This window comes from Penicillium crustosum (assembly GCF_028827405.1).
Source record: "Penicillium crustosum strain IBT 35664 chromosome Unknown utg000001l_segment0_segment0, whole genome shotgun sequence".
Taxonomy (NCBI): domain Eukaryota; kingdom Fungi; phylum Ascomycota; class Eurotiomycetes; order Eurotiales; family Aspergillaceae; genus Penicillium; species Penicillium crustosum.
The window spans coordinates 6,539,410-6,561,077 of NW_026623122.1; the positions used below are offsets into that span (position 1 = coordinate 6,539,410).

The 21,668-nt window shown below is 49.2% G+C and overlaps 7 protein-coding genes across 7 annotated transcripts; 2 read left to right on the top strand and 5 right to left on the bottom strand.

Moving 5' to 3' along the window:
* Positions 1 to 383: 383 nt before the first annotated feature.
* gpaB (guanine nucleotide-binding protein subunit alpha gpaB) lies at positions 384 to 1,761 on the top strand (the record flags this gene model as incomplete). The annotated part of the gene is made up of 6 exons (XM_056870219.1): positions 384 to 510; positions 570 to 915; positions 974 to 1,102; positions 1,159 to 1,288; positions 1,344 to 1,582; positions 1,662 to 1,761. 6 exons carry the CDS (start codon positions 384 to 386, stop codon positions 1,759 to 1,761), a joined length of 1,071 nt encoding a protein of 356 aa, XP_056735003.1.
* A 1,989-nt stretch (positions 1,762 to 3,750) lies between these two features.
* On the top strand, positions 3,751 to 7,006 carry glpV (glycogen phosphorylase; the record flags this gene model as incomplete). Its single annotated transcript, XM_056870220.1, has 8 exons — positions 3,751 to 4,133; positions 4,208 to 4,220; positions 4,281 to 4,316; positions 4,370 to 4,431; positions 4,490 to 4,593; positions 4,644 to 4,721; positions 4,770 to 6,535; positions 6,599 to 7,006. The coding sequence occupies exons 1-8, from the start codon at positions 3,916 to 3,918 to the stop codon at positions 7,004 to 7,006; spliced, it is 2,685 nt and encodes an 894-aa protein (XP_056735004.1). The 5' UTR covers positions 3,751 to 3,915.
* Positions 7,007 to 7,419: 413 nt separating this feature from the next.
* N7487_002474 (uncharacterized protein) lies at positions 7,420 to 8,649 on the bottom strand (the record flags this gene model as incomplete). The annotated part of the gene is made up of 4 exons (XM_056870221.1): positions 7,420 to 7,533; positions 7,619 to 8,044; positions 8,172 to 8,497; positions 8,592 to 8,649. The coding sequence occupies 4 exons, from the start codon at positions 8,647 to 8,649 to the stop codon at positions 7,420 to 7,422; spliced, it is 924 nt and encodes a 307-aa protein (XP_056735005.1).
* Positions 8,650 to 9,059: 410 nt separating this feature from the next.
* N7487_002475 (ATP-binding cassette long-chain fatty acid transporter PXA2) lies at positions 9,060 to 12,859 on the bottom strand (the record flags this gene model as incomplete). The annotated part of the gene is made up of 8 exons (XM_056870222.1): positions 9,060 to 9,135; positions 9,199 to 10,096; positions 10,148 to 10,784; positions 10,880 to 11,393; positions 11,788 to 11,851; positions 11,910 to 12,023; positions 12,074 to 12,260; positions 12,320 to 12,859. 8 exons carry the CDS (start codon positions 12,857 to 12,859, stop codon positions 9,060 to 9,062), a joined length of 3,030 nt encoding a protein of 1,009 aa, XP_056735006.1.
* Positions 12,860 to 13,830: 971 nt separating this feature from the next.
* On the bottom strand, positions 13,831 to 17,570 carry N7487_002476 (putative cell wall biogenesis protein Mhp1; the record flags this gene model as incomplete). Its single annotated transcript, XM_056870223.1, has 2 exons — positions 17,487 to 17,570; positions 13,831 to 17,387 (listed from the first exon to the last, which is right to left on the bottom strand). Exons 1-2 carry the CDS (start codon positions 17,536 to 17,538, stop codon positions 13,831 to 13,833), a joined length of 3,609 nt encoding a protein of 1,202 aa, XP_056735007.1. The 5' UTR covers positions 17,539 to 17,570.
* A 993-nt stretch (positions 17,571 to 18,563) lies between these two features.
* N7487_002477 (uncharacterized protein) lies at positions 18,564 to 19,975 on the bottom strand (the record flags this gene model as incomplete). Its single annotated transcript, XM_056870224.1, has 3 exons — positions 18,564 to 19,018; positions 19,069 to 19,123; positions 19,181 to 19,975. 3 exons carry the CDS (start codon positions 19,973 to 19,975, stop codon positions 18,564 to 18,566), a joined length of 1,305 nt encoding a protein of 434 aa, XP_056735008.1.
* Positions 19,976 to 20,515: 540 nt separating this feature from the next.
* Positions 20,516 to 21,433, bottom strand: N7487_002478 (kinetochore subunit FTA4 family protein; the record flags this gene model as incomplete). The annotated part of the gene is made up of 4 exons (XM_056870225.1): positions 20,516 to 20,825; positions 20,893 to 20,955; positions 21,011 to 21,179; positions 21,268 to 21,433. 4 exons carry the CDS (start codon positions 21,431 to 21,433, stop codon positions 20,516 to 20,518), a joined length of 708 nt encoding a protein of 235 aa, XP_056735009.1.
* Positions 21,434 to 21,668: the final 235 nt, after the last annotated feature.

Consider the following 21,668-nt stretch of genomic DNA (forward strand, 5'->3'; position numbering starts at 1 on the left):
ACTGCCCTTAACTATTTACCTTTTATTACTCAAACTCTCAACATCTTATGTCCCCAACTTATCCCTGATTCTCCGCGTTTATCCTTCCGCCCCCATCCTAACCGCTATACCCGAACTTCAACTCTCCTTCCAAACTCGCTTGTCGCAACTCCTTCAACCTCAACCTTCCGCCTTGACATCTTTCTCAACATACCTCCCACTGGAATTGATTCCGATCCTATCTGTCGCCATTTCTACACCCGGTCGCGCTGATCCTTTCCCCGTGTGTGGCGCTTGGCAGTCTTAGCAAACGAAGGCTCCGGCCGTCTTCACCGGCACATTCTGTTCCTGCGCGTGGTTGATGAGTCTCCTCCCTGCTGGTCTGGGTCACTGAGGATTCCGCAATGGGGTCGTGTTTTAGCTCAGAGTCCGCGGGGGACGCGGAACAGAAGAAGCGAAGCCAACAGATCGATCGCAAGCTAGAAGAAGATTCTAGGCGGCTACGAAAGGAATGCAAGATCCTTCTCCTGGGTAGGTATCCCGACATTGGCTCGGAGGAGAGTGGATGGCTGGCTGACTTTCAAACGCAGGATCTGGAGAAAGCGGGAAATCAACGATCGTAAAACAGATGAAGATCATCCACCAAAATGGTTACACCGTGGAAGAACTTGCGCTCTATCGATTGACCGTCTACAAGAATCTCCTGGATTGCGCAAAAGCCCTCATTGGGGCATATCACTATCTCCAGCTCGAACCGTCCAGCCAGAAAGTGCAGGACTACATTTCATTTCTGGAAGAGTACAACGTGGATCCGGATCCCAACACCTCGCTCGATTCGAAAATCGGCGACGCTATCACATATCTCTGGAACGACCCGTGTACATCAACAGTTTTGGAACATCAAAATGAATTTTATCTGATGGACTCGGCGCCATAGTAAGTCCTACCTATCGTTTCCCCTGACCCCAAGACCGAGTTCTAACCCCATGATCAGTTTCTTCGAGGAAGCGAAACGAATAACGGCCCCCGATTATGTCCCGGACGTTTCAGATGTACTCCGGGCCAGAACGAAGACCACCGGTATCTATGAGACACGCTTCACAATGGGCCAATTGAGCATACAGTACGTGAAAATAGTCTTGGACACCCACGATTTGGGATATCTCTAACCAGCCACAGCATGTTTGATGTGGGCGGCCAGCGCAGTGAGCGAAAGAAATGGATACATTGCTTCGAAAACGTGACGTCCATTATCTTTTGTGTTGCGCTCAGTGAATATGATCAAGTACTACTGGAAGAAAGCAATCAGGTATGAGGTCTCAATACACCAAGTGTACTACACCGGAACTGACAGACCTTGGCAGAATCGCATGATGGAAAGTTTGGTCCTCTTCGACTCCGTGGTCAACTCCCGGTGGTTCATGCGGACAAGTATCATCCTTTTCCTGAACAAAGTTGATTTATTCCGCTTGAAGTTGCCTCGATCACCGCTGAGCAACTACTTCCCTGATTACTCGGGCGGCAACGACGTGCACCGTGCCGCGAAGTACCTTCTCTGGCGATTCAACCAGGTGAATCGAGCACACTTGAACCTGTACCCACAGTGAGTTCACATGATCCTAATAGTGCCTGTTCTCACGCACCGTGATTCCTGACTGATTATTTCCCCCCTCCCCCTTTAGTCTCACCCAAGCCACTGATACCTCAAATATCCGTTTGGTCTTCGCAGCAGTCAAAGAGACTATCCTGCAGAATGCCCTGAAAGACTCAGGCATTCTATAGTCGTTGAAATATACCCCGAGGACCCAGTCACACAAGTGTCCTCCTGTGCGTATGCACACTTTCCTGTCTCAATCCAACCTTATGACCACACACCGTCCCTATTCTCAACGTCGCTCTCGGTGTTTTCCGATTCCCCTCTTTAGGAGACTGCCCGAACAGTTCTCCAACGATCACTCATACCATACCCTTTTCGTCTTTTTCCTTTGCTTTTGACCAGCTGCAGGCGTTGATGGCGCCTTAATGGCTTTTTCGGCTGATTTCCCAGGCGCTGGCTCTGGTCTGGGGATATCCCATTTGGTACTTAATGTGGTTTTCCTATCTATGTTCCATAAAGGTCTCAGTAGCATGTTCGGGCAGTCAACTATGCTACTGTTTCTGTTCCATGTGCCTTTTCCTCAATGATTAAGCCCCGGAACGAGTGTATGACAGCCAATTTCGAAAATGCCGGGCAAGAACCCGGTAGCGGGACTGGATACTCTCCGGACTTTCTTTTCGTGCACTCGATGATCATCAGGGGGTATGCATCAACCCAATGGGCTTTCTTTTGCCCTGTCTTCACTATATCTTTATATGTTTTCTTTGCCTTGTCTCCCCCGAGGTTTGTTTCCAGTCTCTCTCATGCATACCATGGCGGTTTTCTTATTTTCGACATTGCCATGTTCCTGCTGTGATATCTATTCCCTCTAATTTCTCTTCTCCCATTTTTCTTTTTTTGTGTGTCTTTTCCCCTGTGTTCCTGTTCCCCTATTTCATCTCACTATTAACCTGTGATTGCAAGCGCTTCCACGTCTGATGTTTTCTGATTTCTCCGTTTTTGTCCATTATCTCTGAAGCGTTCTTCTTTCAACCTCTCGAGGACTCTAATCTATCTTACTGCATATACCGAAAACGGGATCGCTGAGCATGGGCCATGTCTATGGGTGCCAGATCATGATCCTCCCGGATCCTTGGTCGGGTGGAACGGAGTTGGGATTGGGACGTGGCCCGGGCTTATTTATGTATAGTTGAGCCTCAATATATCACTACTCCCATTCGAGTCTGCTTTTGTTCCTGTATGCTGTTTGCCGTAGATGTGCGTGGCGTAGATGGTAATCGTGTGAAGCTCTTGCGCTTGGACGGCCAACTTCTAGCTCCTCTAGGTTGATATCTAGCTCGGGGACGGGATGAAGAGTAGAGGAAGCACCTCTACAAGGAACCAAGGAAATATATCGACCTCTCTCCCAGCGATTCTACAATATCCCTCTTACCACCTGCACCCCCCCTGCAGCTCCCTGCACCTCATCCCCTCACACAGCCACCCACATCATAGCAACTACCATTCCCACCACTAACAATTTTCCTGAGAATGAAGTCCCCAAAGCCCCGCAGGCTAGACCTTCTCAAATTTCTATCTCCTCGTGTAATGCATCTGGGAAGTTACCCCAGGTTTAGAACCAACTCATGGTAGACACTGGGGCCTCGTCGGCGCACGGTACGCGCTTCATGCAATGCGTCTGTGCGTTGGCGTTCGCGGGGTATCTAGGTTTGTAGGCATCTGGTGAGCTCGGAGGTGGGGACTATAATCACGCAGTAGTAAAAAAAATGGAATGCGTAGGTATGGGCTTAATGGTTGGTGGTTGATGGTTGAGAGATTTGGGGATGGATGTTCCGGGATAGGAAGATAATAGCTGTGGAGCCGAAGAGAGGGGTTCTAGGCCCTTGATTGATATTGGCTTTTAGCAATTCTAATATGCAAGACTATGCAAGACTATGGGAGAGAACTTCCAAGATTAAGTTGAAAATGGCATGATGTGTCTTAGACTCTTGAGCATTTATAGTCATCTGCACGGACCCTTTGTAGAATCAAGTATTGGAAGTATTTCAAGGATTGTATAGCAATTATAATAGGTATATGACATATTTCTATGTATTTTATATATTTTATATATGTAGTGGTACTCCAAAAACAGGCTAAAAACTACCAAAATCCAAAAACGAACTAAAAAAAGAAAGTCGTCCGGTGTCACTCTAAAAGTCATGACTACATGGACATGACCCTTCCCCCTCTTTTCTCTTTAAGTAGCCAAGTACTTGCTGGTGTATTTTCTTTTCTGTACTGGAATTTCTCCAGCTTACAGCTCTCCAAATTCCAATTCACCCCTTCCTCTTTTCATAATGTCAACCATCCCAGATGCAGCTGCACCGACCGAACCGGCCGAACCAACTCAACCCCGTCGGGAGCGAAGACTCTCCGTAGGAGCTCCTATTGGCGATCTCCAGGGTCCTGTCGGCCCGGGATTTAGTCGTCCCAAGCACAAGCGCACATTCACCGGCTTGGGGCCTGCCGAGATTAAGAATGTTGAAGCCAGCATTCCTGAGCCATTACGAGAAGCGTGAGTGCCGTACCTGCCTTCCCGAGGTCCCTAGTACTTGCTTATAGTTGGACTGACCATGATGACTCTCACAGCTGGAGGAAACATGTATGTTGAGACGAAATGGAAGATTCAAGACTGAAATGCTAATGCCTCGAGTCAATTTAGTCGGCTACTGAATTCGCTACTAAAGATGAATTCGAGGTGAGTTCGACTTACGTCTGTATTTAACACTTCGGGTCTAACGACCCACACAGAAAGATCTCGTACGCCATATAGAAACGACCCTCGCTCGCTCGCTGTATAATTGCGATGAGTTGTATGTGATTTGTGTCCTTGATGCAAGCGGTTCTCGCTGACTGGGAATTGTTCTACAGGGCCGCGTATTCGGGAACTGCGCTTGCTTTTAGAGACCGGTTGATCATTGAGTGGAACAAGACTCAGCAGCGTCAGACTTTTACCGATCAGAAGCGAGTCTACTGTATGTGTTCATTCCCGTCGGCAGAAGACAATGGCTAATCGCGCGTGTAGATTTGTCGCTTGAGTTCCTCATGGGACGTACATTGGACAATGCTATGCTGAATGTTGGTTTGAAGGATGTTGCTCGAGGTAAGCGCCGGGAATATCTGTGATCGGGATTATCGCTGATGATACTAGATGGATTGAGCGATCTTGGATTCCGCGTCGAGGACGTCATCAACCAGGAGCACGATGCTGCGTTAGGCAACGGTGGTCTAGGACGTCTGGCGGCATGCTTTTTGGACAGTATGGCGACACTAAACTACCCAGCCTGGGGATATGGCCTACGTTACCGCTATGGTATCTTCAAACAGGAGATTGTCAATGGATATCAGGTGGAGATTCCAGACTACTGGCTGGATAACAACCCCTGGGAATTCCCGCGACACGAAATCACAGTCGATATCCAGTTCTATGGTAACGTCAAGAAATACCAGGATGAGAGTGGCAGGATCTCGCACTCTTGGGAGGATGGTGAGATTGTTCAAGCCGTCGCGTATGATGTCCCCATCCCCGGGTACGGCACCAAAACCACCAACAACCTTCGCCTGTGGTCTAGCAAGGCTAGCAGCGGAGAGTTCGATTTCCAGAAGTTCAATGCTGGAGACTATGAAAGTGCAGTGGCGGACCAGCAGAGAGCTGAAACAATCTCAGCTGTTCTCTACCCCAATGATAACCTTGAGCGAGGCAAAGAACTGCGTCTGAAACAGCAGTACTTCTGGTGTGCTGCCTCGTTGTTTGACATCGTTCGGCGGTTCAAGAAGACGAAACGAGCCTGGGCCGAGTTCCCTGATCAGATTGCCATTCAGCTTAACGATACTCACCCGACCCTTGCAATTGTTGAATTGCAACGCATCTTAATTGACAAGGAGGGCTTGGAATGGGATGAGGCGTGGAGCATTGTGACCAAGACCTTCGGGTATACTAATCACACTGTCCTTCCTGAAGCGCTGGAAAAATGGTCTGTCCCACTGATGCAGAACCTGCTTCCGCGACACCTGCAAATAATCTATGAGATCAATCTGTTCTTCTTGCAATCCGTTGAGAAGCGGTTCCCCAATGATCGGGATATCCTGTCGCGCGTCTCAATCATTGAAGAGTCGCATCCCAAGATGGTGCGCATGGCTTACCTAGCCATCATTGGCTCTCACAAAGTCAACGGTGTAGCCGAGCTGCACTCAGACCTCCTCAAGACTACTCTCTTTAAAGACTTTGTGAAGATCTATGGACCAGACCGTTTCACCAATGTTACCAATGGTATCACCCCGAGACGTTGGCTCCACCAGGCCAACCCCAGGCTGTCTGCTTTGATTGCAGAGAAACTTGGAAGCCATGACTTCCTAAAGGACCTCACACTTTTGGACAAGATAGAGGCCTTTGTCGACGACAAGGCTTTCCGCGAGGAGTGGGCAGTCATCAAGCGGGAGAACAAACTACGCTTAGCCAAACACATCAAGGCCACCACCGGATTCGATGTCAATCCCAATGCGCTCTTTGACGTGCAGGTGAAGCGTATCCATGAGTACAAGCGCCAGCAGCTCAACATCTTTGGAGTTATCCACCGCTACTTGAGTATCAAAGCCATGTCAGCCGAAGAGAAGAAGAAAGTGGTGCCTCGAGTTTCCATCTTCGGAGGCAAGGCAGCCCCCGGTTACTGGATGGCGAAGACCATTATTCATCTCATCAACAAGGTGGCCGATGTGGTGAACAACGACCCAGAGATTGGCGACCTTTTGAAGGTTATCTTCATCGCGGATTACAATGTCAGTAAGGCTGAGATTATCTGCCCTGCTTCGGATATCAGCGAGCACATCTCAACTGCCGGTACCGAAGGCAGCGGCACGAGCAACATGAAGTTCGTCCTGAACGGCGGTTTGATCATTGGAACCTGCGATGGAGCCAACGTGAGTCTTCTTTCCACCTATCCTATATCCAGCTTCCATCCCAATAATACTAACAACCCACAGATCGAGATCACCCGCGAAATCGGCGAGCAGAACATCTTCCTCTTCGGCAACCTCGCTGAAGACGTCGAGGACCTGCGTCACCGACACTTCTACGGCGACTTCAAGCTGGACCCACAGCTGCAGCGCGTCTTCGACGCAATCAAAGACAACGTGTTCGGCGAAAAAGCCGATTTCTCCGCGCTCATAAGCTCGATCGAAGAGCACGGTGATTACTACCTCGTCTCGGACGATTTCAACTCCTATATCACCACGCACCAGATGGTCGATGAGGCCTTCAAGAATCAGGAGGAGTGGCTGGCCAAGTCGATTACCTCTGTCGCGCGTATGGGATTCTTCTCTATGGATCGCGTTACTAATGAGTACGCTGATAGTATCTGGAATGTCGAGCCTCTGGATGTTACGGACTAAACAGATTGTGGTTTGATAGACAGACAGTTCTAAGTCTTTCTTCTTTTGATTTGATGACTGTCATGCGTTTTTCATTGGTTCTATGAGATTTTCTGTATTGGTTTGATTAATATCCTTATCCTTAGCATTAATAGTATATCGATTCTTTTCTTTATGTTCAATTATACAGGCCATGCACCTTTTGATAAGCTTTATATGCAATTGGTCTATACAGAACTAGGTATATATACATACAACCCAATCTCGATATACAGCACTATGTACAACCCCAGAAGAAAAGAATCCTACCTCGAGGTAGCAATGACTGGAAATATCGAACCAACACCCACTCCATGCCAAAAACGAAACCAAAAAGAAATCCGATCATGACAACATCAAACCATAAAATCCATCAAACTCCCCAAGGAAGAAACTCACTCCTGAATAGTCGGCTCAGTCTGAGTCTGTTTAGGCTCAGAGAAATAATCCGGCCAAAGCGCCATCTTCTCATCCTGAGAAGGCGTAGCCGTAGCCAGAAGCGTGGGAACCTGCAATACCCCCACCATTAGCAAAAGTCCTTCCTGTTTTTTTCTCTTTCTCTTTTAATGCAAGGGGAAGACGAGGGAAACATACAGCCTCCTTACTAGAAATCCTTCTCCACATATTCGCACGCGGGTTATACCGCACGGGTTTCCCAACTCCACCAGTCTTCCTCTGATCCTCGAGACTAATCGCCTCAACCTCCCTCTTAACATCCGCAAAGCTATCAAACGGAGTATACGGGATACCGTGCTCAATACAGTACTCCTCGAGCCGCAGACCGCGACGAGCAAAGAGGACATCTGCCTCGCGGGCCGCGGCGAGATCGGAGACGCCGTCGCCGATGAATACGATGAGCGGAATCTCGTCCGGTTCGCACTCCTCTTGGGCTTTTGTGCGTGCTTGGTTCACGCTCTCGCCTTTGTCGTGTCCCGATTCGGTGTTGTCGCGCCAGACGGGTTTCCAAGGGATTCCGCCTGGGGCTTTTAGGTCATTTGCGACGATTTGGATTGAGGAGGCCTGTTGGAAATTTTGGAAAATTAGTGGGTGATGATTGTGGGGGATGGATGCAATTGATTTCAATTGATCTATTGGGGTATTGACTTGGTGATTGGGGCAAGGAGATTGATGATGACAATTAACATACCTCTTTCTCGCCTAGGAAGATATCCAGCGTGCGCTGCAGAACGGGCTTTAGGCCTGCGCTGATCACGTTGAAGGGGAAACCCTCCCGAACGCAGTATTGGTGGAACTCTTCGAAGCCAGGGTCCATTTCGAGGTTCTTTTCCATTATGTCGAAGCCGTCGCCGAAGGGGATGGTGAGGGATCCCCACATGTCGTCTGAGATGTCGCGGAAGGTTCGTTCGCCGGTTTTGAATTGTTCTTCGAGTTTGTTGCGGTAGGCTGCGCCGCAGCCCAGGTTGTCTACTAGGACATGGCCGGTGTCTTGTAGGAAGATTGTCCCGTCAAAGTCTAGGGAGGGGTATTAGTTCAGGGCTTTGTGGTTGGGATTGTATGATTGTAGGGTTTGGACAGTTCCGATGGTATAGGCTAGGGTTTTGCATACCAGAGAAAATAATGATCTTTCTTTTTTGATGGTCGGTGTTTGTCTGTGAAATAGCCATTTTGATATAGACTTTAGAGGGTTTGTTTTATAGGTGTGTATAGGTGTATGGAGAAAATTGTAAATATACAGAGGGTACAAGTTATAAAGAAATGAAGCAAAACTGCCAAACCACGATCCTAAGTATTGGAGAACTTGGTATTCCGTGGCAAACAAGATAGACCAGGAATATGACGTAGGGATATTTAACGACATCAGTGTGGGCCGCAAAGGGGGGCTCACCTGAACATCGTGAGAATTCATGTTGATAGAACAGGCCTTAATTGGCTGTTGCCAGGGGTCCGCAATAAAAAGTCGAGTCTTTGATCGGATTGGTCAATGTCATTGTAAGTGGATTGCATTATACACATCATACATTTCAACGCTAAGAGAACCCCTCAAATGGTATATAAATGAGATAAATTTAGGAAACTAAGCCGTTAACTCGGCAACCCGACGTTGCAATTCCGGTACAGCGCGTAACTGCAAGTCCAACTCCTCCTTCTCGCTGCAACGAAGTTAATAGGCGGCCCGGAGGATCGGAAAAACCGGGAAAATGGGGAAAACTTACTCTTCGAGTTTTAAGCGCCGCTCCCAGTCTAGACCGGTGAAAATATATCCACCCTGTCCATCAAATTGCAAGATCTTCTGGTGATACTTCCAGAGACTGCGTCGGTGCGAGACAGTCATGAGTGTGGTGCCAAGCTTCTTGGCAGTCTCGTACATGACCTTCTCAATTTCCAGCGTCACCGAAGATGTGCACTCATCCAAAATGGCAAACTTGGGTCGGTGATAGAATAACCGAGCCATAGCAATACGCTGCTGCAGACCACCGGATAGAACGTCGCGCCATTCTTCCTCTGCATCCCAGCCTCCAGGACGGTCTACGACAGACTCGATCTCAACCACGGATAGGACCTCGTAGAGATCGGCGTCAGTGATACCCTTGGCGCGCATCTCGCGCACCCCATCTGGATAGATAACTTGCTGCCGTAGAGTTCCACGGGACAGATATGGTCGCTGGGGAATGTAGAAAATATCCTGGAAGGGAGGTTTCTTCACCGTTCCTCCGTATACCGGCCAGAGCCCGCCCAGGATCCGGAAGAGAGACGATTTGCCGCACCCGTTGGGTCCAACGATCAGAAGGTGGTCGCCAGGGTTAACGGTGAAGGACAGCTTACGCACCAATACGTCGCCGTTCGGGGATACGATCGGTACGTCGGTGAACTCAATGGCGTCGCTTTCTATGACTTTACCCCGACCAGACAGCACTTCCGCATTCTCTTCCGTCGAAGCGGAAGACACCAACTTCTTCTCGAACCTTCCAGCGAGGAGATCGTCCATAACTTCCAGCAATGAGGAGACACGCGAAGTGTGGCCAGCCAACTCCGAGATCTCCTTGTAGGAGAACATCAATCGGCCAAAGGCATCTGACGAGGAAAGCAACATTCGACGATTTGTGACGAAGCCTGGGAATAGTCAGAATGTAAAAGTTCCAACATCAAACGGCGACAACTTACTTTCAGTGTGATCTCCCATGCTACGGGTAGCCTGGCCGGGAATCTTAAAGAAGACAGGAACACTACAAAGCACCAAGCCCATAGCTCCCCAGAAATACTTGATCACAAAGTCCTCCATGAATCCATGGTAAAGCCGCCGGCGCAGAATGCGGTTTACATGTTTGATCAGCGTGAAATACCCCTTGTCTAGGGTATCTTTCTCGGCCTCATGGCCGTGGTAAAGCGCGATTTCTTCGCTGTAATCAATAAGCCGTGAATGGAGGAAACGGAACTCGCCCTCCAGCCGGGCCTCATCGGCAACATATTTGCCAAATGGTGGAGTCAGCATACGCATGACGTTGGCGGACAACTGCACTAGCAAACTCATGATGAACAACCCTTCACCTCCCACATTCTTGGAGAGCGAGTAGTTGTAAATGGCCATATCGAGAATAGGCTTAGCTAAATTGGAATATAGTTCTGCGAGACTGTCCGAGAAGCGAGACACATCGACCGTGACGAGTTGGTCGGGATTCTTTATTCGATCGTCCAAGGCGGAGATGGCATAGAAAGTCATATTAGACAGATACTTCTCATGGATATAGTCCGTGAGACGCTTGCGGTAGCTGAGAGCAAGCTTGCACTGGTGGTAGGAGAGCTAATACGGGAAATCATCAAGTTAGCAAATGTATTGAACGGTCGCGTGTCAGCACCGCAGACTGGGAAACCTGGCTCCCATCACTGGGGGCTTACCATAGAATTAGTGAACGTAGCAGGGACAGCCACAATCATCCACCAAAAAAGACCGAGCAAGAAATCCTTCCCTCTACCGCGCACCAAGTTGCTCACAAGTTTTCCGTCGAGTTCGGCGACGTACAAACTAAGTACCGTCCGCAGTACCAGGAAGACGCTGTGGCTCACCAGCAGTCGTAGCTCCTTGCTTCGCCATCCGGGGATGACGATCTTTAATAAGCGGAGCAAGTTCTTGAAGAATTCCCGGTTGATCTCTACGCGCTTCTTGCGGGGTTGTTCCTCGTCGCCTAGACTGCTGGTGCCGGGCCGTCGGCGCAGGTCTACCTGCTGTGACGCGGCTTTCTGCTCGGAGATGGCATTGTGGATTCGTTTGGCGAGTGCAGCAAAGAGGGCGAGATATACGGCGCGTGAGATGCGGGTTCGGTTTCGCAGGTAGAGGGCTGTTAGACTGGAGAGGATCTGCTTGATGGAGCGTTCGGGCGGTAGTAGTTTGGACTGAGCGGCCATGGCGGAGCTGTTAGATGCTTATCAGCCAAATTTGGGTGCATACATGTCCGCCGTTGAATGAGTCGAGGGGGTTGAAGGGGTTGGGGGAGTTGAGGGAGTTGAGGAGAAAGAGGCCATTGCCATGACGGAGGTGACATGTGATACCCCAGGAAACTGGGGGATGTTCAGCCGAGGAACCCACTTTCGGTAATTTGGCCTAAGGCAGCTAACACTATAACGTCCAAAACACATAGATAAATTAGCACTTCGTCAATCCTCTCGGAATTCAACAGTAAGAGAGCACGATATTATTAACTATCTAGGCTATTAAGACACTGCGAATCTAGTATGGAAATTCCTCGCCCACCAGCTTCTCGCTCAACCTCCACAGTCTCTCCGCTTCAAAGCTACTGGTCACCCACGGCTTCACTGTATCAGACAGTGGGTCCGCCACATGGGAGTCAATAAGATAAGCGCCATTGTTAGCTACCGAGTCAGCATGTCAGTATACTCTCCATCTCCCGTCTATCCGTATGTAACATACCTTTAAGAGCCGGGTCAAACGCAGCATAGATATGAGTCGCAACACCTCGCTCCAACGGCTTGGTATCTAACTCTTTCCAGCCCTCCCGGTTGCCCAACGCCTTGTCAGCGTTCCCTATGGTAATTTTAGCGACCGTGCATTTGATACTCATGACCAGTACTTACGAATTCCATCCAGATCCACACTCCAATCCAGGTGGCTGCCCAGATTTGTCCAGATGACGCCCGGATGCAGGCTGAATGCGAGAAGGCCGTGTTTCAGGCCGAGCTTCTCAGCCAAGGATATTGCGAACAATATATTGGCTGTTTTGCTCTGGCCATAGGCGAACCATTTGTTGTAAGTCTTCCCTGCCTGGTCGATATTTAAGTACGGATGCCTCACAAAAAAGCAAAATCCTATACATCACTTACATCAAAGTTGTAGTCATCGAAGCGGAAGGGGCTCATACGATGACCGTCGCTGCTAACCATGACGACCCTAGGACTCTTGGAAGCCAAAATCTTCTTGATAATCAGATTTGTGAACAAAAACGGACCTAGATGGTTGGTTGCAAGGTGGGACTCAGATCCCTCCGGCGAGAGCTGGTAACCAACCCCCATGATACCGGCATTGTTAACCATCACGTCGACGGCTGGAATATCATCCCAGGAATTCACCTGGGCAGCTGCATCGCGCACACTTTTCAGCGAACCCAGATCAACCTTGACCGTACGGACCTTGACATCTGGGTATGCGGCCGTGATATCGTTGGAGACTTGTTGGAGTTTGTCGGTGTTACGGGCGGCCAGGATGAGCCAGGCGGGTTTAGCTTTGGCGATAGATTGGACGAAGAAGCCGCCCAGGGAACCGGAAGAGACGCCGGTCGTCAGAACAACCTTATCCTTAATAAGATGGTTGTAGTCGTTGACCAGCTCGTCAGCAGTTGTGTCTGTGTCGTATGGGGCTGGCATGATTGTGATGGCGATAGCGATGACGGGAGTTTCAATAGAAGGTTAGGGGAAGGGAGGAACTTAAACAAAAGACAGCTTTCAAGCGGACAGTATATATAGCTCCTCCCCCTCTACGAGTTAACCTGTTTCATAATAGAGTAGCATCACGAGCAATGACACTATACTAATCGATGTAGTTAAGCGGAGATATCCCTTATGACCGATGGGTCCTTCGTATAAACGCCACCTTGGGCCGGACTCTCCGAGATAAATCAATGATCTTCCAATTGTGTTGGCTTGAGAAATGCCCTGATGCACATCAATTGTCTTGGCGTGATCAATGTCCTGAGAGTAATTGGTAAGCGAATGGCTCACATTTTCATGACCAAACGCAGCAGCTTCATAAAGACATATTCTTCCAAATCCTCCTCCAATGTCAATAGTAGTTTGACAGTTTCTAGCTCTCTCCCAAAGGCTGCGAAGTGTAACGCAGTCTCGCCTCTTTTGTCTTTGGCAGAGACATCAATCCCATTGGAGAGCAGATTATCCCTGTCGTATAACTTCCGCTTTCCCGTGATTAGAAATCATCTGCCGGAGTACAAAGTACCGTACGCGATTCGGTTCAGTGTCGACCGTGTGGGTCAAGTCTGTCGGGCTTAGCTTTTATCCAGCTTCTTGTCGTCGCAAAGGACACGATTCCCTTAATATTTAAACGGACAGTATTTACTCAGCGTCAGCCAAGAAAACGCTATTAGTTTGGGCATAAAGGTTTCTCAGTCAAAATGTGCTATGAGTCTTGGGTTGATAGTGTAATACTACTAGTCCGATCTTCTTCGCCATTTCCGATCTGATACATACGGACGATTAGGGCTGGAGGGGCACGAGAAGGTATATGCGCACATGGAGTATATACAGGTATAAGAAAACGAAAGTTTGGCAAAGGATACATAAGGGTTCAAGATCGTAAATCGAGATTATAATGAATGAAAAACTTAGGACTTGCTCTCTGGTTCATCGCAGCCTGTCCTGGGGTTTACATTATCCCTTGGACGAATGCCACTGTTGATCTGAGCGGCAATCTGAGACTGTTTGAAACGCTCGAATGCTTCGGCATCTTGCTGCTGAACAGCATAGAGTTCATCGACGGTAGTCCCGAGATGGTTATAGGCCATGTCGGCGTCAAAGCCATCGAATTGAGACAGAGACTGCTCTTCGTGCAGGAGATCCAGCTTTTGCCGGAGAGCAACAATGTGCGAGTCATCGTGTTCGTACTCGAAATCTTCATCGCCGTCGCCTGGAACTAGAGACGGTTTGAGGAAGTCGCGGCGGAGGTTCTGACCGATGCGATGGATGTGTCCTTCTTGGGAGGTCATGGCGCGAGAGTGGAGGGAAGTCATGGAGCTGGTGCGGGAAAGGCGAACGGCATATTGGTCGGTGTCTTCCTCGTCACCGCCAGTCTCATCAAGCTGACTGCTGTTCAAATTACCGCTAGCACCGATCGAGCCGCTTCCATCGTCATCACCAGAATGTTGGGAGATGGTATCGGGGACCGGAACAGCGGGTGGAAGTGGAGGAATGATACGGGTTTCTGGGTATTCATCCTCAAAGCGTTGGATCATCCTATCCAAGGTCATGTCCAAAAATTGCAGGCGGCGATAATTCGCGTCATTGCCAGCACGATCTTCGCGAATAAGAGCCGACTGAATCCGGATTCTGATGTTGCGCGCGGATTCTAGTAGATTCTTCGACATGTCGCGAGGCCGCTTGGTAGGAACACCTCGAGACTTGCGACGGCGGGGTGTTGTGGTACCACTGGCTGGTAAAGACTGCTCCCCGAGAATATCAAGACCATGCTGGTCCAGGTTCCCGAGACAAACACTCAATGCTTTGACAACGCCTGTGCCGCCGATAACATAATCCTCGTCGGGGGCGGCCTCATCTTCATCATCATAAGGCTCTTCGGAGATACCAGAATGTCCGACAATATGCTGTAAAATGTCGGGTACAGGGACATCCACAAGTGGACAAGTAGAGTCAGAAAGCTCCTCTGCGATGGCGCCGCCTTGAAGATTCCGCAGCGAGTAAGCCACAATCTGTGATCCTAGAGCTTTGACAACTTCGTTGTTCTCTGCGGCGGGAACATCGATATCGACTGCAATGATTGTCCGTGAAACACGGACAGCTGCCATCATTGACGCATACACAGCACATGCTTCTTCCTGGGCAACGGGGTCGGTGGTAGAAGCCAAATCAACGATCTGTTGATTCTCCAGAATGTTGAGATGGCACAGACTGGGGCACTCCGGCAATACCTCAGCAAGACCAATGACATGATCTGGTGACAAGTTGACATCAGCGAGGTGGAAACGCTTCAAAGACGGCATTTTCGGCAGGAAGCGACGGAAAGCCCCCAGCGCGTTAGGTTGAGAGGAGAATAATTCACGATTGTGGGAGAAATCAATGAACCGAAGGTTATGAATCTGCGCGAGCGATTGGAGCAGTGGGCAAATCACTGATGGATTGAGGGAGCAATCAGCGAGACTCAGCGCGTAAAGCGGGGTTTCGGGTTCAATCGCGTCCGTGACAAGATCAAGATCATCCTTTATAGAGTTGCCACCTAGATCCAGTCCCTCGCACTGCCCGGCTTTGAGATACTCGACCACGTACTCCAGACCCTCTCTCGTCAGACCATTGTTCGCAAAGCCAAGTCTTCGCAGGCCCATTTTGGTGGTCGCCTGGCAGATTTGCTTTACGGCGTCGACCGAAGGATTACACTCGCTCATGAGCAATTCTTCAAGATGATCCCCAGCAAAGCGTTCTGCCAGGGCACTTGCGAAGACAATGCTCACATCGGCCATGGGAGACTGGGGTTGGCCGGTTGTCCCAGAACCATCGATCGCAACCTGTCCTTGAGGGAAAGGAATACCCGACAAATCGATGGCTTTCAACGATTTCGACAGATGAACAAAGAGACTGATGTGGCGCCATCCCTCCCGTCCTATCTTTAGATTGTCTTTCAGAGAAAGCTTTTCCACAACACCGTATCGTTCATGATCATTGGAGTCTGGAGATTCTGGTCTTCGCGATCGTCTTCGTCGATAGCGCATCTGCTCTATCGTCTTAGTAGCAAGCAGGGCTGAAAGAATAGCTCGCACAGAAATATCTGTCAATGCACAGTTTTCAAGGATGAGTTTACGGACTGGAACAACCGCGAGCCAGTCGCTGAATGTTGCCAAATCCTGTGATGTCATGGGGAAATTGCTCAGATCCAAAGCTGCTACCGTGCCTGGTGACTCGGCCAGTGTTGATGAAGGCTTGGAGATCTCGTCGACCACTCTTTTGAGAACAGGTGTCTCACGTAACTGGCAACAACGACGATAGATACGCACTGGATCGGTTGTCGGGTGGCTTTGAGTTTTGGACCGAGGGACACCTGATTCTGGCGTTGGGCCTCGAGAATATTCTTCATCATTCTCTGCATCGAGTTGCAATGGAACCGAACCATTTGCGACTGCTTGTCTTCGCTTTCTCTCCTTCCGTTCTTTCCGCTCTGCCTCAGACCGTTTCTTCTTCTCCTGCTTCCTTGTTGGATCTGTCCCTTCCCCGTTAGGACTGGTGGTATTCGTTGGGGGAGAGCTAGGCTGGGCCTTTGCGCCCCCGGTAGCCAGGGCGGAAACCGGATCCGGAACCGGAGCCGAGCTGTCCTTCTCAGCCAGTGTAGCCTGGGGATGTTTCAAAGCTCCAGCTTCATCTTGTTCCTTGGATTTGAGCTCAGCCTTCTTAGACTTATGGTGATTAGACTCAGGTAAAGGTTGCCGTAATTGATTTGTTGGGGGAGCTTCCTCGTCATCGTCCCGATGGGAGATTCCCGCGATTTCAACATCTACACAGAACGCTACTCGGTTAAGTTTGGCCTGGTTCAAGTCCGCAATCTTGCATCGGTGCCGATTTTGGTCGATGTTCATGACGCGACGCGGACAAATCGAGCCATTGGGATTCAACTTGGGCAACCCGCCCGAGTTGGACGAGAACTTGCGTAGTGCATTGTGAATAAACGAGGGCCCCTTGGGTGATGATGAGGTAAAGGGATTAGAGTCGTCTTTCTTCTCTTCTTCCTTGTCCCTCGGGGAGTAGGCGGCGCCGAATGGGTTATGCGTTTCCAGAGGTGAGGTTGTCTTTGGACTCGCGGGACTGGCCTTTAGACTAGGTTGCGACGGTGGGGTAGATCCAGAGGAAAACTTCGAGCTTAGACTAGAGATCCATGAGTTTCGGCGTCCGATGGGTTTGGGGTCCGTCTTTCGCGACGCTGGTGATGGAGTAGATGGCTTTTGTTCCTCGTTCTTCTCGGCTGGTGGTGGTTTCGCTTGTAGTGGCGCTGCATTATTCTGGGGAGCTTGCTTTGGTTCTGAGATGGAGGGGGCCGGTGTCGGGCGTGCCGGGTTGCTGTTGGAACGAGATCTCCGGTGCGACTTAGGTTGAGAGGTTGTTGGCTCTGCTTCTGTGCCAGGCTTATCGTTCGCTGATACTGACTTCGTGCGAGACAAATGATCTGAAGAGAGTGTCAGAAGCTGCCCCAATTCGCGGACCTTCAACACCCCCGGTCATAGCCCGGGGCTGGAGAGGTACTAGCATAGAAAGTGGGACTCACCTTTTTGTGAATGATGAAGCCAGCTCACATCCACAGTCTGAACTCCCTCCATTTTGAAAACCCTTGAAAGTCAAAGATAAAAAAATATAAAAAACAAAAGTAATTTCGCAATTCCCAGGAAGTCGTCGAGGGTTTATCAGCGGTGTGGCGTCGTATAAAGAGCGCAATGACTGGATAGGACTAGATCGAACGGCGCATAATTGGCTGGTCCCCCACTTTCCGCCGATGAGCGCAAAACGATTCGAAAGGAGAATCAGGTGGACAACACTAGAGGCCCGGTGACAACGAATAACGTGAAAATGGTGGGAAATGCTAGAAGACGCCGTATGATCTGCGACCGAAAGCTCTCCAGATGTGCTTCAAGTACCCTACAGTAAACGACAACCCAATGTCATGGCTTGATTCGTCAAGTAATGCATAGTGAAATCATGCAAGAGGTTACTAAAAAGGATAGGAAGAGCGACATTGGCAGACTTTCCGGATGCACCTTAATTATCCTTGGAAGCATGCAACTACGGTGACATAATCGGGGAAGATCGGAGCACGTGAGTATGTAACATAACGACTTTACGAATTTACGAATTTACGGCTATTGAACTGGTTGAAAAAGTATATTTTCATTGGGGGAGAAGAGGTAATAATTGCCCAAGTGGGATTTGAACCAATCCGGAGAATGCTCGGCTTTCCGGTGGCGGAAGACACAAGACCTAGTACAACATACCTAGCTGTACTCCGTTACCTATAAAGTACTCCGTTGCCTATAAAGTACATCGTGGAGTTTACGGTGGATTAGGTGGGAGGAAGATTTTAAAGATGAACTTAGTTTCGACATAAAAAGAAAGGGAGGATACTGGTGTCAAACACCATAATGCTCAATAAATACGGGTATCCGCGATAATAAAAACGCCTAAAAACGCCACCATGTCTTGGGGGAAAAAGTGCCGAGCAGACACAAAAGAAAAAGAAAAGCACAAACGCCTCCGAGGGGTATGCGATGAAAAGAAACAGTCATCACGGCGTCAAGCAGGCCTTGGGAATTGGGGACATTCCGCAGTCCTTTCGCACATAAGCCCCTATTTACTCCAGGCCGGGGATAGTCTTCAGATATTCCCAGCCATATTCCTCCTCGGGCTTCTCAGCTTCCATACCAAGCGCAAAGCGGTAGGCGCGAACTTCATTCTGCAGACCAGAGATGACACGGGTCGGCACATCATCTTCCTCACATTTGAGACGGTAGGCGGTGCGGATCATTTCGGCACATTTCATGGTCTGTGCATGCCAGTAGTCCCGGTCAAGTCGGCTTTCCAGGTGGGCGTCACGCTCAGCTTGGAGAAGGTTGTTGTAATGCTTCTTCTGGGCCAGGTAGTGCATGTTGTTGTTCTGGCAGTAGTTGCGGATTTGCTCGACCATGACACCCACGGCGGTTTCGAATTCCCGGATCATCTTCATGTTTTCCTCGCGATGGTGCTTGTGATCCGCACTCACAAGCTTTTCCTTGGCCAGGGCACGCTCCAGTTCGGCGATACGGGCGGCTGCTCAAGACGTTAGTAAACGAGGATGTGAATCACAAGGGTCAACATACTGAGGTTATCGCCCTGCTGGCCATTCGCGCTAGAGCTATCGACAATGCCGTTCTTCTAAATTTGTGTTAGGTGAATATCCAATTTCAATGCATACTTGTGGGTCCCACATACCACAATCTCCTCCGCATTAGCGACGATGTTTTTGGTAACATCCCGGTTGTTCTTCAACACATCGCTCAATTCCACAACCATTTCATAGAGATGGTGCAAATCCATCTGATGGCCAGCATTCATCGGAATTGCTGCACCCATGGCGCCCATTCCACCGCCATTGATCTGGGTGGTAACCGAATTGTGGGAAGGAGAAGGAGACGGGGTCTGGCGGGGAGGGATGTTGGGTATGTTCATCGCGCCAGTACTGCTTTCAACGTAGCCCGAGAAGTTGCCGGGGCCGTTACCGTTGGTAGCCATATTTGTGGTGTTCGTGTTCAAAGAGACGTCGGCGTCGGCGAAAGCGCGGTTCAGTTCCTCGAGTTGAGGGTCGTCCGGAGTAAAGGTTTGTGGAGTACCGGTGCCGTTATCTTCGTCGAACCAAGAGGCGTGGTTTTCAACTCCTAGGACCTCCGATTGAAACTTCTCAAGGTCACGGCGAGTAACGTGCGTGGAGCGACGGCGATGCCCACGCGTGAAAGCCTTGGAAGGGGAGGGGGAAGTGTCGCCCTCGATTGTGGCGGGTGCACTCAAATCAGGGACAGTATCGTCACTATCACTCGGGTCTGATTCAATGGCAATCTCGTATATGGAGTTTGGATCGGAATCACGGGTCTCTAGTAGGCAGTCGACAAGCGTGTTGTGCTGGGAGCTCACGCTAGCAGGTGGGGCTAACGCCGAGTCAACACGTGATCTCGAAGATTCACGTGATGGCCCCATTCCAACAAGCTCCTTCATCTTCTTGAGGGTACTCATTCGGATAGAAAATAACAACTATGTGGCTGCAAAGAAATCGACAAGAAAACACTCATCTAGGGGAGTTGGTTCCCCAACATACCGGTGGGGCGAGGCCTATTTCTTCCCGAGCGGCGGCGGAGTGTGTAAGTGTAATGGATCAATGACGGTCGAGATTTGGAGAGAAAATGAGCCCTCGCCCAGTACGAAATCTTGAATTATGCTTTGGTGCAAGGGCACGTGCACTATGAAATCTAAGTAGAATTGAATTTCTGCTGTCGTAATTGACACGTACTTGCCTTTTTTATGTTCTTTTGTTGACATCTATGAGGCTATACTACGTGCCGGCCTGATGGAAGGTACATAAATATTGGAGCATCGTATCCGCGGCAACATGCTCGAAATCCAAGTAGAAAACCAAGGAAACTACCACTACCATCAATAAAATAAACCAAAGGCATTACCTATGTAGGTAAATTATGTATGCATAATCATGTCGTATCGCAAGTAGCTTCAAATGTTCATTGTATGCAGCTATGGGCATGGGGTATTTTGGTTTCGTCAAGGCATATCCAACAGGGCTTCCAATCTCTCATCAGAGCCTGGAAGTGAGTAATCATAATTTTCAAGGACACCGCTGCTTCTTTTCTGTTGTGCAATCCGGCCTCCAGCTCTGGCTACGAGCATGCGCATTTTCTCCAATTCTTGAACAAGTTCTCCATCCTTCGTAATAAGATTGGGTTGAATGTCATTTTTTGGATCCTTGAATGGCTCGACTAATCTTTGAAGATGTTGTAATTGATTAAGGCGTCGTTGCCGTTGCTGCCGTTGACTGTCGAGAGTCGCGAGCCGCTCACGGAGCTCCCGGTATCTGTGCGACTGGTGTCAGGCAGGTGGAACTTCAATGGGAGAAATTTCGGATACGGTGATAAACTGACCTTGTATGCTCCTCTTCGCTTGCTTCCTGGCTTTCCAAGGTGACAGGCATCTTTGAGATGTTGCTAACCCATATAGTCAGTGGGGTCATACCTTGTATAGAAATGGATGAAATCTTACATTTCCCTTGATAAATCTGTTGTTTTTTCGATACCTCGAGCAAAAGCATCTCGGCTTCGTGCCTCTTGACTAACCGATGACCAGTATAGGTTTGCGATCTGTTGGGCGACATGGTGTATCGCTTGGGAGGAATAAACAACACGATTGTGCTGCTTAGCAGCTGCATTTACTATAGGACTATGAGTATCATATTCACCACACATCTGAGTGCAAAGGAATAGATAATTGTCTTGTTGAATTGTGATTCATATTCTGACCTTTGTGTAGAACATCTTCGATCACCTTGTCACTCAGATCACCTTCGGTGGTTTCAGCAGCATAGTTTCGCCAGTCTTTGGGTAAATCGAGGCTCTCGGAGAAGATGCGGACTTGGCTCCAAATGAATGCAGATTTCAACTCAGATATAGTTTGAGTTGAATCCATTTCGAACACGACCCAAATGGTGCTAGAGAGGTACCATCGCTGAGCCTCCAAAAGTCCCGCGATCCGTGAGCGCGTCCTTATCGATAAGACATCACGTGTCTCTCTACAAATGCGATTTTACGAGATGGCCGAGACCGATTTGGGCAATAAACCACCATAAAATGAAGAAAAGGGTTAAAGAATATAGATTAAATGGTAGTTCAATTGTCAATGTATGGTTCGATCAGGGCAACAA